Source organism: Tauraco erythrolophus, chromosome 4 (assembly GCF_009769465.1).
Source record: "Tauraco erythrolophus isolate bTauEry1 chromosome 4, bTauEry1.pri, whole genome shotgun sequence".
Taxonomy (NCBI): domain Eukaryota; kingdom Metazoa; phylum Chordata; class Aves; order Musophagiformes; family Musophagidae; genus Tauraco; species Tauraco erythrolophus.
In genome coordinates, this window is record NC_141468.1 from 14,438,767 (window position 1) to 14,457,782 (window position 19,016).

The 19,016-nt window shown below is 35.8% G+C and overlaps 2 protein-coding genes across 2 annotated transcripts in view; one reads left to right on the top strand and one right to left on the bottom strand.

The window, feature by feature from the left end:
- CCDC146 (coiled-coil domain containing 146) overlaps positions 1–19,016 on the bottom strand; it is a 78,316-nt gene that overhangs the window by 48,545 nt on the left and 10,755 nt on the right. The gene's annotated exons all lie outside the window — the stretch shown is intronic.
- FGL2 (fibrinogen like 2) lies at positions 10,528–16,264 on the top strand. Its single transcript, XM_009978962.2, has 2 exons — positions 10,528–11,275; positions 14,038–16,264. The coding sequence occupies exons 1-2, from the start codon at positions 10,528–10,530 to the stop codon at positions 14,742–14,744; spliced, it is 1,455 nt and encodes a 484-aa protein (XP_009977264.2). The 3' UTR covers positions 14,745–16,264.

A 19,016-nucleotide genomic window follows, 5' to 3' on the forward strand; every position in this document is an offset into this window, starting at 1 on the left:
AGGAGGGCTAAGGAGAATCTCCATCCCTTATTGGACGCAGAGGGAAACATAGTGACAAAGGATGAGGAAAAGGCTGAGGTACTTAATGCTGCCTTTGCCTCAGTCTTTAATGGTAAGACCATTGTATGAGATTCAACAAGGCCAAGTGCTGAGTCCTGCACTTGGGTCACAACAACCCCATGCAACGCCACAGGCTTGGGGAAGAGGGGCTGGAAAGCTGCCTAGCAGAAGAGGACCTGGGGGTGTTGGTCAACAGCCGGCTGAACAGGAGCCAGCAGTGTGCCCAGGTGGCCAAGAAGGCCAACAGCATCCTGGCTTGTATCAGAAATAGTGTGGCCAGCAGGACTAGGGAAGGGATTGTCCCCCTGTACTCAGCACTGGAGAGGCTGTACCTCGAATACTGTGTTCAGTGTGTTGGGCCCCTCACTACAAGGACACTGAGGTGCTGGAGCGTGTCCAGAGGTGAGCAATGAAGCTGGTGAAGAGTCTAGAGCATAAGTCTTATGAGGAACGGCTGAGAGAACTGAGGTTGTTTAGCCTGGAGAAAGGGAGACTGAGGGGAGACCTTATCGCTCTCTACAATTACAACTGAAAGGAGGTTGTAGAGAGGTGGGTGTTGGTCTCTTCTCCCAAGTAACAGGTGACAGGACAAGAAGAAATGGCCTCAAGTTGCACTAGGGGTGGTTTAGATTAGATATTAGGAAAAATTTCTTCATTGCAAGGGTTATCAAGCATTGGAACAGGCTGCCCAGGGAAGTGGTGGAGTCACCATCCCTGAAGGTATTTAAAAGACATGTAGATGTGGTGCTTAGGAACATGGTTTAGTGGTGGACTCGGCATTATTAGGGTTATGGATGGACTTGATGATCTTAAAGGTCTTTTCCACCCTAAACGATTCTATGATTATTGGTAAAAATATTCAAGGTTAAGCAACATGTGTTTGAAAAAGCTCTGGGTTAATTCAAAAAACAGTATACTTTGGCAGCAGTGACTGCAATGTGTATCAGAGCTTCCAGATTTCAACCTTAGGGAAGTAAGCGTGCAAGTTAGTTAAAAAAAAATAAAACTACTTATGATACAACAGCCAACAATATTTACATACGTAGATACTCGCACAATCATAACATTTCTAAATGAAGGTTTGTGACAATTTTCTTCTGGTCTGTTGGATCTGTATCAGCCACGCTTCTATAAAAAAAAAGCTGTGTACAAGACTAAAATCTGAGGTTTAAAAAAGAAGTTTCATTTCACTCCTCCTCCTTCCCTCCAGGATGCACACACAGTTCATTTCATGGCTTGTAAGCTCTCGCATTGCTGGGGTAAGTAAAATGGTGGTTGTCTTTGGTTCAACTAATTATGTTGCTATACTGAAAAGAAAAAGAACAAGTGAGAAGATGGAGTAGTGAGAAACAAAGAGCTTGTGAATGGCAACTGATAACATATTTTTTCAGTCATGTGTTAACCATAATGCCCTGGAAAGAACTGAGATATTTTTGTTATACTGGCAATCTCAAATCTGGAGTTTGGAATATAGTTGAGTAAATAGGAAATATTCTTAAACTGTTGAGTCTTCAAGTCCCTTTCCATGTCAGTTTTACTTATCTGTATTTTGTTTTTCTTAGTTTTTCTTTCTCATTAAACAATGAACTGGGACCCCATACATCTTTAAATACACCCGAAAATCATACATCATCTGGATAAACTAAAATAAATTTTCCTTATCTAAATGGAGAATTATTGGAAAGTCGGATGAAGATTTGGCTGCTAACAGATGGTTGCTTGGCAACATTTTGCTTTCCTTTTCCCTGTACTCCCATAAATGTAATTACATAAAAAGTATGGAAGTATGTATTTTATTCCTGGATTTACTTCTATCTTTCCCTTTTAATTTAATTTTTTTTTTTTTTCCTATTAGGTTACCCTTTCTTTTACTTTACACTTATCGTTAACTGATTAACGTGAGTGTAATTTTCAAACTTTGTCACATTTTTTCATGTTACCTCGCTATCTGAAGCTTGGCTATTCTACCAGAAAAACAAAACATAGCAAAACAATCCCAAACCCAAACCCCATTCCAAAACAAATTTGTTTCCTTCAATCAGTGAAAAGTCCCACGAAACAATAGTACTGGATAATCCTGTCCTATAATAGAGACTGGAGGAAGATTTTGCTGGAAAGGGGAAAGGGAAGGGCATATCTTTCACATTTTTCTAGCAGGAAAACGAGGATTTTCTGTCTCTGGGCAGGAACCTTTTAAATATAAGAATCCATGAGAAAAACAGAAATACTTGTGCTTAGGTAGCTGTTCTGTACACCTGCATAAATTTTCTCTATATCTGTACTATTAATAAGTTCACATTTGCTTGCTACTAACAGCTTGCCATCAGAGCTCTCTTCAAAATGTCTTGAAGCAAATTCCAAGGAAAAGCGAGCACAATCTGCAGTTACACACAATCTGAGGGAGCTCGTGTACATCCTTCCAGTTTGACTTCAGGTTCACTAGTCTCTGGATGTGGGACCACAATAACTTCTCTGAGGCTGAAAGGTGGATGTAGATGAGATGTTGGTGAGAAAGAGAAGATGTCAGAATATGGATAGGAATTAAAACCATAGAAGGGAGATGACTGGCCTGATAAATGAGGCACTCTTCCCTATGAGCAAAACTGGCAAAATCTATCCCTAACTACATCAACATCTCCTCACTCCCTCATTAAGTGCAGTAGGCTTTTACATTCTCCATTTTAACAGATTATATTCAATCCTTTCTGACAGTCAGTTCAAAGCAATACACCAAGGAACTCATGTGGAATTTCAAAACAAGTTTTCTGTAACTTAAATGTGACATAAATAAGAACTCTAAGAACTTCAACAGTCCCTGTTTTGAATTTCAAGGGGTTTTGAGCTTCTTTTGGGAGTCTCCATAAATGAAAAAAAAAAGGGCCAAATTTCCAACTTAATGTTGCTGTAACTCCTTGCACTCTTTTGATAAAAAACATCAAGAAAAGCACAGAAGATAAATATAGCCACCACCAAGAAAATATTGATTAACATCAATTACTCACTATCATTATGAAAGTGAAACATTTGAAGGCTTCCTAGGAAACACTTACTTTCAACAGTCCCTAGAACCACTGCATTTCAGAGAAATGATGAAGCTAACACGTGTTTCTAATTATGTTTGCAGATGTTGTGAAATAACTAAAATATATTCTAAGATTGAATGGAATAATAACACTTTCCACCTCTTCATTCTAAGCTGTAGGTTTTGCAGTTATAACAAGAAACTGTGAATACACTTACTGTTATTTTAACACATAGAATAAACCATTTTATATTAATTTTGTTTATTTCGAACATCTGAAAGGTCTCCTCAAACAAGTCTTTTGCCTCATAATAACAGAAAACAGAAGAATATCAAGGGATTAATATACTTTAGTTTGTATATACTCAGGATTTCAGTATAGCATTAGCCACTTGGCAAATAGCTCTTCTTGCCAGTCTGCTATGTGAGGTTTGGAATTTTCTCTCCGTGTTGTTTATTTGAAGAGCTTTTCTTACCTCTTTTGGATAATATTTAAATATTTAAACATTCAGGGAAGAAAAAGGATAAGTGCTCCTCTTTGAACAGAAAGCTCTGTATCCTCTGTCAAAACCTTCATGAGCCCACACTTACCACACAGCTCAAATATTTCTTAGTCTTGAGAGAAGGCAACATTATCTCCCACTGACTTTTCAGGAGTTATTTCTACCCTGCAGTGGGGCAACAGGTACAAGCATGCTGAACTCACACTATGACTCTTGCACTTCTATCCATATTGCTGGCTCTCAGTGTCCACAGAATCTATTTCATCCTTTAGAAGAGGTGAGCTAGGGATATTTGTTGGTGTTCGGCTTGTCTGTGCCTGGTATCTCCAAAACTAGACAAAGCTTGGACTCATGATAATGCACTAAGGGAACTGAAGCTTTGTCCTCAAGTTCAGCCCATTGCTCAGAGCAAGTTCATAATTGAGCTTGCATTTGTGCTAGAGCAGTGCAGAACTGTCTACACAGAAATGGAAAATGAGGAGCACTTGCTCCAGGTTCTCAGCATGACTGTCAACATCAACTAGAAATGATAGTGATATGCTAACAACAAAATGAAGAAAAATGAAGCTTACTAACTTGGCTTCTAAATGGCCAAATATAATAGTTTATACTGTTCTGAATTTCTGAGAATTTCTGTGACTTCTCATTACTTCTGAAGATCATGACCTGGCTACTTCAAGATGGCGCATCCAAAAATGAAGGGAAAAAAAAAGTCTACGGGGGTAGTATTTGTAACCTCTGTGGCAATAGCTTTATCTTAAAAAAAAAAAAAAACACCAACACCACAAGAAAACTGCTCTAAAAACTACCAGTCCTGATGCCAGAGAATCTAATGGTCATAAGGACTTCTGTGACAATTTCATCTGATTTCTTAAACATTACACAGGACAGTTTTTACCATCTTCACCACTTTTGCTACAGAGTTTGACTGCTACAGGTAATTTTCCAGAATGCCTTGTTTACATAACTTTTATTACAATGCAGAGTAAAGCAAAAAATAAACTCCATGTATTACAAGAGAGGAGTAGAGTCAGAAAAATTAAGGCTGGAAGGAAGAACCTCTGGATGACATTTAGTCCAACCTCCTGCTCAAAGCAGGGATAGCTTCATAGACCAAGTTACCTCAAGGCCCTGACCTGTCAAATTCTGAAAATGCAGCGAGTGAATCAGGATGCAGTGGCTGAATAAATATTGCACCAGTCTCTGTATTCTGCTGATGTACCAACAGCTCTCTCTACTTTTTACCCAAAAGAAGATACTGAATTGTCCTGAAGTATATTGAGTCTAGACACTGACTACTTTACTTTGTCTCACTTGCATATTTTTTCCAAACCATGCAGTTTAAGACTGAAATGAAGCCTTTAGATTTTAGGAAGCATAAGGAAGGCAAAAAAAGATGCCAGAATAGTGTATTAAAGAATTTGATTCTTTCAATAATACAATTTAACTCATTAAATTATTTCAGACTGTGGTATTTATAAGAAGAAACATCCTTAGTGAGGCTCTTACTTGCCTTTGACAATAGAGGGAGCCAAAGATGACTAACTAGCTCAGACTGTGCACCAGATGTTCACATGACCTAAACTCTGTATTTCATGTAAAGTGTTGCATCACAATGTATATATGCCCAGTAAATATAATCATTACACTTTTTATTCAGTCATCTACATCACTAATTTTTCAATATGCCTCAAATATTCATAGAGTTATAGAAGACTAACACTGCTAAAATTATCTAGAATTTCCTTACTCAACAATATTTCAGGTTTCAGCACACATTTCAAAGTATTTTAAGACAAGAACATAAAAATCACTAATTTAAGACTGTATATATTTAGTTGCACCATAAATTGTAGTTATCAGTATTTCAAAGCAACTCTGCATTTCATTTTGTAGATTAGGAAACATTTAAAGTACAGACAGGAATAGCTGCACTGCAGATATTTAGGGAATTATATTTCTTGTTTAAGTAATTAGTCATTATTCCAGAGAAAGGTTATGATGGTAGAAGGCAAAGAAAAATGTAGTATGATTTTTAAATTAATGCCATCATTAGAGTTAAAAATAAGGCAGAATTCCTCTCATCTGTAACTTCATGTACACTGAAAGGCAGGAGATTTTGTACAATAAAGATGGGAAGTCTCCAGGAAAAGTGTATTTATTAGCCTTTCAAGTAGAAAAAGGTCTGTCACTGAGTTTTCTCAACATTAATTTAGGTGACAATCATACCTGAACCCATGAGGCTATTGCACAAATGCAAGCAAACATTTCAAAAACCACCCTTCTAGTCTCTCCTCATGTTTGTGATGAGCAAATTATAACAAAGTAACAAATACATTTGTATAATATCACATTTATATGTAAATCTGCTTTTGCTTTTTTACAGGGGAAAAAAATCACCTAAGTCATTTGTATTTGGAAGCTGAAATAATTTTAAAAGAATTTAAAAATATTTTTAATTAATAATTTAAAAATATAAAGAAAGTGATTTTTTGTATTGCACAAAGTGGTTCACAAACTATTTTTCCCTCTTTCCCATTCCAAGAAAACCATAAATGTAATGAATAAGAAAATAGCATGCATTTTCAAAATAGAACATACAATCATTTCACCAGGTGAGGTCATAAGGTTTGTGGTTCCTTGAACTTTGTCATCTAAAAGAAAGTGACTTGGCTGCATTGGTTCCACATACAAGCCAATAACTCAAAAAGACAAACACTAGAAAATGAGCCTGAGAAATTATTAATATCTGCTCACTTTATTTTGACATGGAGTCTTTTATAACAATATACTATCGAAAGGCTCATACTCTACTACAAAGTATTTTGCATTAAAAAAGCTATATGCAGTTCATGCTGCATAAACAAGACAAAACAGAGTGGGGGTATAGTCAAGGCATACATGAAAAACATCAACATACCTACTTATGGTAGATATAGCACTGTATTGCCTCACACAGGATTGCTACAGTTTTATTTTTTTAATTAGAGATGGATCAGCCAGGCATCCTTTAATGAAAAATAAACTGCTGAAACTTCTAAAACTAACAAATAACAACTAGGAACAATAATATCATGAATTCTTTCCCAAAGCATAGCTCATGACAGTAGTTTTGTCTCCCAGTTCATGGGAAAAAGTAATTCCTACATGGAAAATATCAAAATCAGCCACCATCAAGATGATAGTGTGAGTGAGAAAATACTGCATCTGGTGGCCTGTTGTGTCTCGCATGGCTCAGTAAAAGTGGCAATAAGAGACCAGCAAGACAGGCATTTCAGGAAAGGAGATAGCCTTCCTGCTGCCGCCTGTTTGGCCAGGAATCTTGAAAGGAGGATACTGAGTATCCAGTACTGAAAATGAATCTAATTACTTTTCATCTTCTTTCTCAGTCAAAACGTATCATAGGATCACTGAAGTCTATAAGAAACATCAAAAATATTACTGTAGCAGTTAATCTTAACACATCCCACCTTTGCCACCAAAATTGTTTACCTGAATGAGCCCAGATGTGCTTCAGGTTTGTTCATACGGATGATCTGAACTACTTACACCAACCTGGATGTTTTGCAGCAGCTCTGCTGCAGGAGATGTTAACTCCCAGCACAAAGCCAGAAATCAAACAGATGGCAAGCTGTCGTGTTTAAAATTGCTATAGTCACTAGTTAAATTAACGTCTGCCTGCAGTCTGAACTTTGTTATTTTCTATTTGACCTACATTCCATGATTTGCCAGGAAAAAAAATCTTGCTCTAAAAAATCATGGGAAATGGTTCATGCTGCTTCTGACAAACTTTGAATAAACAGTGCTAAGACAAGTCTGTTAAACCAAAACATGTTACTTTAACCTTGTAACCACTGGGTAGATCTGGGAACAGAATTAAAATCTTCAGTAAAATTTAAGAATATAATAAGCTCTCAGTTATTTCCATTATCTTTAGGAAGATATGTCTGTAAGATTAAGATATCTCTTCAGTCCACAGAAGGAAAAATAAATTCCTAAAAAGAAGACTAAAAGAGACGAAAAGCTGGAAGAAAATGACCTTTAACCAAACAAAAGACCTTGGTAGAAAATTCTCACTTGTAGTCATGAGTTGTTGCTCAGTTAGATCCTTTCACAGTTGAAAAAGATTGGCTTTGGGGTTTTGCGATTGCTTAACTACTTTAAAGTTTTAAATATCATACAGAACACTCTAGGGATCTAGAAAAGCCCCATCTGGGAAGAAACTTTGTTTATAAACAAACTGTAGGTCTCGGTTTTGATCTGGTCCACTGTTTTGGCCATTAGTTAAACTGCAACAGCATCTTACAGTATAAGATTGCTCAGTGCCCTTTCTAAGGGTAAAGACTTGTGAAAAACTCAGTTCTGAAAGTTTGCTTCATTCATCCCAAGGAAGATAAGAGGTACAAAACATGGAAAAGGCTGTGGCATACTACTTTGAGTTCCTGGAGAAAGAACAGACCTGACAAATTGCTGGAGATGAGCATTCTCTGACAGAACAGGAAGAAAAACCAGTCCCCAATTACAAGGATTCTCCAGGTAGGAGAAGCATACAGATATTTGATGGAGAAATGGGTCTTGCAGGCTCCAAACAGACTGCTAGTAGCCTAGCAGCAGAACATCAAACTAATAACAAAATCAGGAGAATGGCAGAGCATCTCAAGATTACAGAAATCTCATCCAAAGAAGGAAGTAAATATCCCAAAATGAAGATACATAAGGGACCAAGGAGTGAATGTCTCAGGACAAAGATGTTTGAAAAGCTCACCTCATATTACTATCTGAACTTTCTTTTCTTTGACATTCAGCATTACTAGAAATTTCTGCCCTTCTTGAAGTCACTCAGTTCTAATGATATTTTAGGCTTTCAATGCAGCACAACAGTCATAAATTGCAAAAATATTTGATACGCATTTAAACACTTCAAGGCAATTCATAAGATGTGGTCTCTCAAGGATAATTATTATTAATTTTACAGATACAGAACAGTTTGTCCAAACCAAAGTCACACAGCAGATAGCAAAGTTCATTGTAAACTGGATAAACAACAGTGTGGGGAAAATGTAGCTTCCCAAACAAGAAGGATTTAGGAACTCTGTTATAAAGCCCCTCTAAAGAGGCTGGTATAGGTTTCCTCAATTTGGCAGTTGCAGCCATATAGGAGAATCAGGTTCTGCAAATGCCTGATTTTAGACTGATAGGAAAAAAAAAAAAAAGGATCGTATCAAATTAAAAAAAAATAAAAATGTACTCACAAATTAAATTACTGTTACAAACATTTCAGTTTTGATGCATTTTTAACAAAACCACAGTGATGTCAATGTCTTACACCTAAGTTGCAGGCCAGGGAGGAGTCTTTCACCTCATTGCTGGGGAACTTTCATGATCTGAAAGGGAGAGACACAGAGTTTTGACATGTAACTAAAAGCACCATGGCAGGTTCTGGGATGTTCCTTTAGAATATGGGAAAGGTAGATTCAAAACCCATCTCCTAAGAAAGCGCCCAGACCATCGTGTTATGCAGGAACTACTTAGGGATATGGTTTAATGGGGATTAGGGACGGTTGGACTGGAAGATCTCTAAGGTCTTTTCCAACCTAGAAATCTATGAAATCTATGAAATCTGAAGGAATTGCTGTTGCAGGTTAGACAAGCAGGGTTTCTTTACCAAGCCTCCCTCCTGTGCTACCAATATAAACCTGTGGCTCTATAAAAGCTAGCAGCATTCCATAGATCATGAAATTACAGAGTGTCTGTGTGACTAATGTCTGTTTAATGTTTAATCTGTATCATGAGTAATTTCAAACAGGGTTTAGGGAAATAAATTGTTCAGATTGGACTAATTAAACAAGAACTGGTGTAAAAATCCTTTACTCATGCAAGTTATTTGGGTTTTGACTGAGCTATGAACGCACAAAGATATGTCATGTAGCCTTGCTTTGGGGTACAAAAAAAATGACACACATCATTAAAATGGCACAGGCATCACGTGAGAATGGCAAAGGTGGCTGTAGAATAAAAATGAGTAAGTACATGAACTGAAGTATTCTATTTGGTGTGATTAGTCACACAAAGTATATGATTAACTCTTCAAGCTGATACAAGACACAATAAAAAGAAAGGCAGGAACCAAAAATCAGAAATATAGAAAAGAATACCCCAAATTGATGAGCCCATGGGAGCTCCTTCCCTAGCTCCCTGCCTTGCTTTAGGTTTAGAATTTGGGATGTTATTCAGAACACCAGGATTTGTTGTGAGTTTTCTGGACAGTGAATCCAACAGCTAGATCCCATGCATCAAAGTCGGGGATGTCTTAAGATCCCCTCCCTTCACTTAGAAAGGTTCAATAACAAGTAACCAGAATCAGATAACAGCGAATTTTAACTGTGATGTCCCATACAAATAATGAATATGGCTGATAACTATTCTAAGCAGTGCTAGCAAAATAGGAAAAAGAAAGGGCTGCTCATCCTTCTTAGTTTGTGACTTTACCCTGAAAAATATTTGGAACCAAAACAACGTGTGTTTCAACATGCTCTGAAATTTAAATAATTTTCATGAATACATTTATTCAGTTAAAAAAGTTTTAGGAAGAAGGAGACTCAGTACCAGTGAAGCTATTGCTGTGATAAACCTCAAACCGGGAAAGGGGCTGTTTCATACCTTTTCCACCTGCTGTAGTAGAACTATAGCCTAGTTTTGAAAAGCAGTTTTAGAACACTCAAATGTTAAGAAACTGATGTTAGAAGACTATTATAACACAGAGCTCAGTGATATTTTTTCCCCCTGAAGAAAATCCATGTACAAGAAGGAATGAAATTTGCCTAAGTGATCAGCACACATGCATTTCAGCGTTTTGCTTACATACACTAGTTCTGAGTCTCTCACTTAAACGTGCTGCTCTTGCAAGCACTACCTACTTTGCTCTGCTATTAATCACTCGTGATGCAAGCACTCCCACCCATTTCTGAGAACAGTGTAGGCAGTCTGATAGCTCACAGACTTCAAGCTGCCCTTATAAACTTGTTGCACTTTTGCATACTTCCTCATACTGCTAGTTTCTCTGCAAAGATGAAGCTGCTTGTTTACTTAGTCTTGCTGAAGACAGCTCTCCTTGCTTTAACAAATGTCTTTGCAGTTGTTTTAGAAGAGGAAGAGGATGCTAAAGAAGGAAAAGTTACTGAGACTTGTCCTATAAAGCTCAAAACTAATCGGAAATGTGATGAAGGAGAGGATTGTCCATATCAGATAAATCTGCCTCCAATGACCATGCAGTTACCCAAAGAATTCAGACTGCTTGAGAAGACTCTCAAAGAAGTACAGAGCCTTAAAGATGCAGTAAACAAGCTGAAGAAATGCTGCCAAGATTGCAAGCTGCAGGCAGACGACAACCACGAAAGAGACAGCAGTAATGAATTCCTGCTACCTAATGCAGAAACTCCAGCAGAAAACAGCAAAATCCAAGATAACAGAGTAAAGGAACTGCAAAGCAAAGTTAACAGAATGGCAACCAGCTTGAAAAATGCAAAGAACCAGATTCAGACACTGCAGGGTCGTTTAGAGAAGATGAGCCTCATAAATATGAACAATGTAGAACATTATGTTGACAGCAAAGTTGCTAATTTGACGTTTGTTGTGAACAGCCTTGATAACAAATGTTCTTCTAAATGTCCAGCAATGCAACCAAGACCTGGTATGTAACCTATTAACTCTTACTGTCTGAACAAGCTTTCTGTGCATTTTACACATATTAGGTAAACAATTTTAAATATTTTAACTAAATAGTTGTCTTATTAACTTCACAAGTTACTTGTTTGTTCTCTTAGTGTTTACTTACACGCCTGTAAAACATTTCAGCGGCCACTAGAGGGTTACTGAGACCTGCAGGTGTTTAGTTCCTCCTAGAACTGCACTCTATTACGGGATCTAAAACATGAACTTTCAAAGAGCTTTTTTTTTTGCAATTTTGTTAGTAAAGGTGAAAATTTAACTTTATTTTACACTGTACTACCCTTCATGGAGGATATTAAACATCAGTGAACTACATATTAGTTCTCCTTGGATGACAAGGGGTACATTTTCTCTAGGTTTGCCTTAGAAAACTGCATGGGTTTTTTTCAGTGTTGAACTCCAACTATTCTGAAAATGTCTGCAAGACGTTACGAAGCATCAAGTAAATCTAGTAAAAAGTTTAGTTTTTAACAAATGGAAAATGAAATGCTTTTTCTACCATGACAGCAAATATCTGAAAGGCTCAGCCAAAAAATTTTAACAGTACTTCACAAGTGATTAACATATGTATCATCATTTTAATACTAAACCCTCAGTGAAAATCTAATATATAAGCAAGATAAAAAAGAAAACAGGTGCTGTCACTGACAAACACTTTTTTCTTTTACTTTTTAATTGTCCTAATTAAAATCAAGAAATAGAGCTAATAATTTCTTTCTAATGTTGACTTATTAAGAGAAGATTGAAAATTTTTTTAAGTCATAAAGTTTTTATCACATATAACAATCTTTGAAAACAAGAAATATTCACAAGATTGTCAGTGTATTCTACCACTTAGATACCATACATGTGAAGATAGGGCTCTCTAGAGATAAAAAGGAGAAAGATCAGACTGCATTACAGCTTTTAAGCCTCTATTGCTTAGCATTTGAGTTTAAAATAAAACAGCTCTGTACATCCATATTGAAAATTGAAGGATCTGTAGATGGTACAATGTATGTACAGCTGAAATTCTAAAAAGTTTTAAAAGAGCAAATGAGTAACAATAAAGGTAACACTTTTATAATAGCAACAATCAGCTTAAATCAGATATAAATTAGAATAAATCAATTCCTTTAATTCAGATAAAAAACATTCACAAAAAGAATGAATGACGTTTGGTATATTGATAATCGTCAATGAATCACATTCAGGTACAGTACTTCATAACAGACTAATTTTAGATATTTCTCACATTTCTTACTGAAATGTTAGGTACTGTTCATAGCATATGATCATGTAGATATTCTTTATGTTTGACAGGTACTGATGCTAGAATTGTTTACAGCAGCAATATATACGTTATGAAAACTAGCAAGGGTAACGGCTTCAACTTTTTCCTATACAGGAGCTATTCCTGCTTCCACTTAAAGTAATAGCAAAACTTTATTTAAACAGAAGTTGAATTGGATTATAAAAGCCTTTTATCTGAAATGTATATCCTCTGTCAATATCTGCTCTGAAACTTAGTCCACCAAAGATTTTACACAAAGTTCAGTGAAATAAATAAGAATCTATTGTGGGTTTAGATTTGGCTTTTAAGCCTTCAATTCCTATACTTTGTGCTTTCATAGGTGTTCAGTTTTTGGCACAGGCAAAGAAAGAGTCCTGAGTTTTATTCCCTGTTGCAGCCTGAGAACACCCCTCCCTTTCAAGAAGTAGTTTGTTTAAACTTTTCCAGGAAAAATATGCAATTCAAGCCTGCAAATGAATATGCTCAAAAATTCAAATCTGCAATAGGAATGAACATTATAGTTTTAACTCTCAACTCAGAACTTCTGAGAGCTCTCTGTATCATTTAAGAACATGGAATTACAATACCACGCTGTTGAACACAATGTCATTACTGGATGACATTGTGGATCAAAAATAAATCTTCACTCTGGAGGAAAAACCTGGGGTTATATTTCTTCTAAATAAAATACTCACCCATTGGTGGGAAAAAGCTGTGATAATGATAGATGCTAAAATTTTTTCCTACTGTAGAGCCAGCAATGTCACATACACAGGAAAGCACCATTAGTTGTCTACCTTCATCTTTCTAGGAATCGCAGTATTACTACAACAGATGAGACAATTTTATTACTTTTTTCCGGCTTCCTAAAGTACAGTCAGCACTCATACATGAAACATTCCTAATGGCATTATGTTTTGCATCAAATGATGTCAACTGAACAATAGCCAGGTTAAAGTCATTCTCACAAGGACAAAGCTTTTTCTCCGACATACTGCCAGATAAAGATTTAAATTATAGACAGGGTGTGATGGTATACATTTAAATACAAAAAGCAGCACGCATGTAAACATGAAGCATTAGAAATACTGAGTGAAGAAATCAGGCTGAATTTACAGGAGGTAAAGAAAGGATAAAGAGAAGGGTAGAGAAAAGAGAAAACAGACAATCAAAATGACCCCATATTAGGCAGTTTTGATACAAAAAGTCATTTAAAAGGGTTTGGTTTTTTGGACAGCTATCTGATGCAGAGATCCTAGGTGGCATCTGTTACAGAGTACACCTGACAGAAAAAAACTGTTTCTCCCTAGAACTGAAATTGCTGTAACACTATCTCCTATGTAGAAGTCTCTCTAATCTAAGTTCTGTAGGCCACATCAGTCTGGGTTAAAAATGTGTTTATTTTTAAACTGAAATTATGTCTGTTCTAACACTATCTGTTCTTCCACCAGTTATACAAATAATGCAAAGAGACTGTGCTGATCATTACACAGCAGGCAGAAGGAGTGACGGAATCTACAGGATTAGCCCTGACCCCAGAAATGATAGCTTTGAAGTTTACTGTGACATGCAAACACACGGCGGCGGTTGGACAGTGCTGCAACGGCGTCAGGATGGTAGCACTAACTTTAACAGAACCTGGAACGACTACAAAAATGGCTTTGGAAACCTCAGCAGGGAGTTTTGGCTGGGGAATGACAAAATTCACCTCCTGACAAAGAGTCAGGAAATGCAACTGAGAATTGAACTTGAAGATTTCAATGGTATCAGAGAGTACGCGAAATACGAACACTTCTACGTGGCCAACGAGTATCTAAAGTACCGTCTAAGTGTTCACGGCTACAGCGGCACAGCAGGAGATGCCCTTCACTACAGCAGGCATTACAACCATGATCAGAAGTTCTTTACAACTCCAGACAAGGACAATGATAGGTATCCTTCAGGAAACTGTGGAGCATACTACAGCTCTGGCTGGTGGTTTGATGCATGTTTGTCTGCCAACCTCAATGGCAAGTACTACCACAAGAAATATAAAGGTGTTCGCAATGGTATTTTCTGGGGTACATGGCACGGTGTTTCTGATGGCATTCCCAGTGGATATAGGCAAGCCTTTAAATCAGTAAAAATCATGATCAGACCCAGAAGTTTTGTGCAGTAATTCTACACCCTTCTCTTAACTAGTTTGCATTGGATTGCACTCAAAAGCATACTTACTCAGTATTATACTCAGAATTCAAGTATCCAGTTATGTTTGGCATAAAATAGTTCTAGACAAAACAACATACTTCCACGTAAATTTTTAGAGATTGTTTGACCCATATAATGTATTAAAACCAGCATGAATGTTTCTGAATAGTTATTGCTAAAACTTAGCACAGGCTGAGTCTTGGCATTGTTATGTAAATATTCTAAACATTGCTTTTGGTGCTTTTACTGACTGTGATATACCAGATTTTATGATTTAAAACTTTTAAATGGTCTTCCACAAACTGTGTCTGAATGAACACCTACCTTTTAACCTGAAAATAACTGATAATAACAGATAACATATAAATTTGTCAAGACTTAGAATGAAAATGAGTCTCTTTGAAACAGCCTGAATTTTTGTATCATCATCCTTCACAACTTCAAAGGCATATAATGGCAATACCAATATAAATTAGGAAAAGTTCTACAAATTGTTATTTTTAAAGGACTAGGAAACACAGGGCCACATGGTTTGCCCAAAGACACACAAAAAAAGCCTTGAAGAAAACTTAGAAAATGAAGATAATTCCTCAAATCGTATCCCCTTTACCAAAGATTATTCAATGAAATTGATGAATGAATTGAATAAAAAGTAGAAATAGAAAAGTAGAAAGTAGAAATAATGTAGAGAACACGCAATGAAAGACAACATTTCTTGCTCACTTTGGTTCCTCCATTCAAGCTCTAGGTCCTATTTGCTGTTTGTGGGAGAAAGGAGCTGTTATGTAGCTTATTGCACATTTATATAGGCAGGTAGACTGGTGGGAAGAAGACACGTCCAGAAGAATCCATGTCTTCGCATTAATGCCTCTAAATACATACAAGAGTTTCCAGTGTCATTTTGCTTTTTCCTGAATCTTTTAGGTAAGTCAAATGTTACAAGGGGATTCTTGTAGACTCAAGCTCTCATTTAAGTACTTCTCACTCTAGGTACCATTAGACCTCCAAATTATAGGAAAGATTATAATATTTTGTAAGATACAAAAAGATTGTGTTCCCTCCATTTTCTGAGTACCCCTTTTGTAGCCACAGAAACATGAACGACCCACTGGCAATTATAAACAGAAAAGAGAATATGTGAAAGAATTTTTTCTTCTAAAATGTAACAAATGAAACAACCAAATTTTCAAATACTTCAGGAAGTGCAAGTTAGAGGTACTACTATTAAAGCTTATGTTGTAGACAGCAAGCACAAATTTGACTACATGTATCTATTGCCTACCCTAGAAAGGACATGTCTCTATAATTACAGTGACTTACATCCTGAGCAGAGATGCAACTCGTATTAGTAAGAGGCTATTTTGCTATATTGCTTATGCCAATCTTGAGATGCAGATAAACTACATTAAGATTGTATTTCTTTACCAGTTAAAGTGTGGTCTTTGCTGGCATAGCCTTTTTGGTTAAAAGAAACATACAAAAAAAAAAAGTATAAAACTGACTAATACTTTAAAAATATGACCTTAACTATTTTTTAAGATGATAACAAGAACAACTATGGTTACAAGTTATGCAAATGAGCAACAGTGGCAATTGCTAAATGGTAAAATATTAATATATATTTTAAGGAAGTAAATACTTTGAAGTATATTTCAGTGTGAATTGTAATTTGGTTTATTTTATTTCAGTTTTAGAGAGTAATGGAAAATCTAAATTGAAAGATGTATAATCTTTGTTTGAGAACTTGTTTTGAAGCTATAGAATATTTATTTTGGGATAAAAAAGAACTGTCTAAACAATAAAAAAGCAGTTTATGAAGTATTGGTGACAAGAGCAAATATCTAACTGCATATGATTATATTTAATCATTTTGCATGAAATGCACAATTTGCTCCTATTCATTATATGGTAACTAGCTAAGTATGACTTAGAGTATCTGCAAGCTTCTACTTGAAAATGTCTTTTTCCTGCTAAGTTGTTAGAAGAGAAATTGTCCTTTTTTTATTTTGTTTAAAGGAAACTTTTCATAAAACACAGAAATTTTAACAGAATAAGCAAACGTGACTAATATCACGACAAAAGCTTTGTCTGATGTCTTAAAAAAAAAAAAAAAAAAAAAAGGAAGTGTAATGTTATTACACAAATCTGAATATTACCTGCCTGGAACTGTTGTAGCTTAATCTCCATCAATGTGTACTAGTTTTACAAAGTGTAACTCCATCTAATTGTTGCAAGCATTATTTTTGTTTTTCCTTGGTGTAATAAAATTAAGTCACACTGTTAAATCTGTACTATTATCATAGATATTTATGGGGACTATCAAAAAAAATCTTATAAATTGTTTTATTGATTTTCTGTAAAAATTGAGGCAGTAGAAAACACAGATAACTTTAGATGACCAACAAAGATGACTATGTGACGTGCCAGGAGAGTAATTGCTAGTAATGACAGTTCTTAAGAGATCTGTTTTTTGACATTTCAGTTGCCAGATAATACCAAAGGCTGAAGTCTTGGACATCTTTTTGAAACTATTCATATTTTGGAAGAGGAAAAAAGTAATTGCCCAACCAAGAGTTTACTCGAGCTATATCTTTAACATGAAAGAAGAGAAGCAAACTCATCTGTTTTTTGTATTACACACAACCTTTCAGATCACATGCAAGTTTCATTAAAGCATGTGAATAGAAATAATACCCCAAATTAAAGCATAAAATGTTCATACAAACAAAAGCATTTGGTCTCTGCTTAAGGCTTAATAATTCGAAACACGTCTTTCTATTTACAGAAAACATCTATGTAACACTGATTACCATATGAAAACACTTGTCATTTTGATCTTGCTAATATTTAAATTGAGAATTTTAGTGAAGAAGATTATTAACAGCAGGTTTCCTAGCAAAATTCCTATGGGATGATTCCAAAAAATAAAGGCACAAACCCATCTGTTCAATACGATCAGCCAAGCAGACTGTAATGTCTTGGCTTTCTATGCATTACTTAAAAAAAAATCAGAATAAAACCAGAGAAGAAATGAAAAGAAGGTCTGAAAGCAGCGATTTCTTTTTTCTTCAATTTTTTATCCAAATATCTGTTTCCTTAATGGCGCTTTTTGGGAAACACTGCAGTCAAACTCAGAGAGTGAGTTGAGAACAACAGATAGTTTGACAATTTGGTGGAAAATAAACTGGCATTTATGTGATTATTTTCAAAGGAAATTAAGATGGTTATCAATCCATACCTAGAACACCATGTTTATAACTTGAACCAAAAACAAATTAAAAAAAAAAGTGCCAAATTTACTTAGCTTCTTATGGCTTCTACGACTTCCTTCAAAACAGGAAGGATGCCACTTTAAGTTCTCATAGAGAAAAGAGATAAGATCTAAATACTGGCCTACCAAGAAAGAGATTTTAAATATATTTTTATAAATGTGTTCTATTTTCTTTTTTTCAGGAGGTAAAGGGAAAATACTATGGTATATACGGGCATGAAGACATTGACCTAAGTTTCAAAGAGAAATGGCTGAGCAATACAATCCACAAACCCTGCTAACTGCAAACATTCCACTTACTAAACTGACCTTTTTCATTCACAGCTTTAATGAAACTTTCATGGAGTTATAATACTTCTGCCAGAAGTGAATTTGGCCATTGCTCTCAATGGTAACCAAAACCAGAAAACAATGTTTTAAGATGATGTGTCAAATCCAACCCTCGTGCAAGTCATGAGAACAAGATATAAATTGATACTATTTTTTAACTCCTTGTTCATAAATTTTTCTGATCTCAGTTAAAAAAGAATTTGTTTGGAAAATAATCAAAAATATCCCAAATTGCTTAATTACATTCATATAATCATGAAAAACTGTAAGTCTAATTAATATCACACTTCAAGTGAAATAGTACATCAACATTTAGAAATACACAATAGAAAATGATAAGTATGTTTTACACGCTTATTTTTAAGCAATTACATAGAGTCAATGGAGAAGTAGGATCCACTTTGAGAAACAGAAATTCTCCCTTCTTTCTTTGGACAGAGTACAAAAGCCTCTCTGCTTACTTCTGCAGCTCAACTTCTGGATGCCAAACACAAAGATATTCTCTCTCATGCAAATCTTTAAGACTCTGATCATTAAGGAGTATTTGAACCTGTGATAGTTTGATGGGGGGGGTGTTCTGGTGGCAGGGGAGGGGATTTGCTCCCTGTGCCACCAGATCTGAGTCCCATCCCCCCCCGGGGG

What these genes read in the sequence shown, in the direction of transcription:
- FGL2 (XM_009978962.2), top strand. Translation starts at nt 10,528, where the DNA reads ATGCAAGCACTCCCACCCATTTCTGAGAACAGTGTAGGCAGTCTGATA. An exon ending in AGCAATGCAACCAAGACCTG is followed by an intron (nt 11,276 to 14,037) that starts GTATGTAACCTA and finishes TTCTTCCACCAG; the next exon opens with TTATACAAATAATGCAAAGA.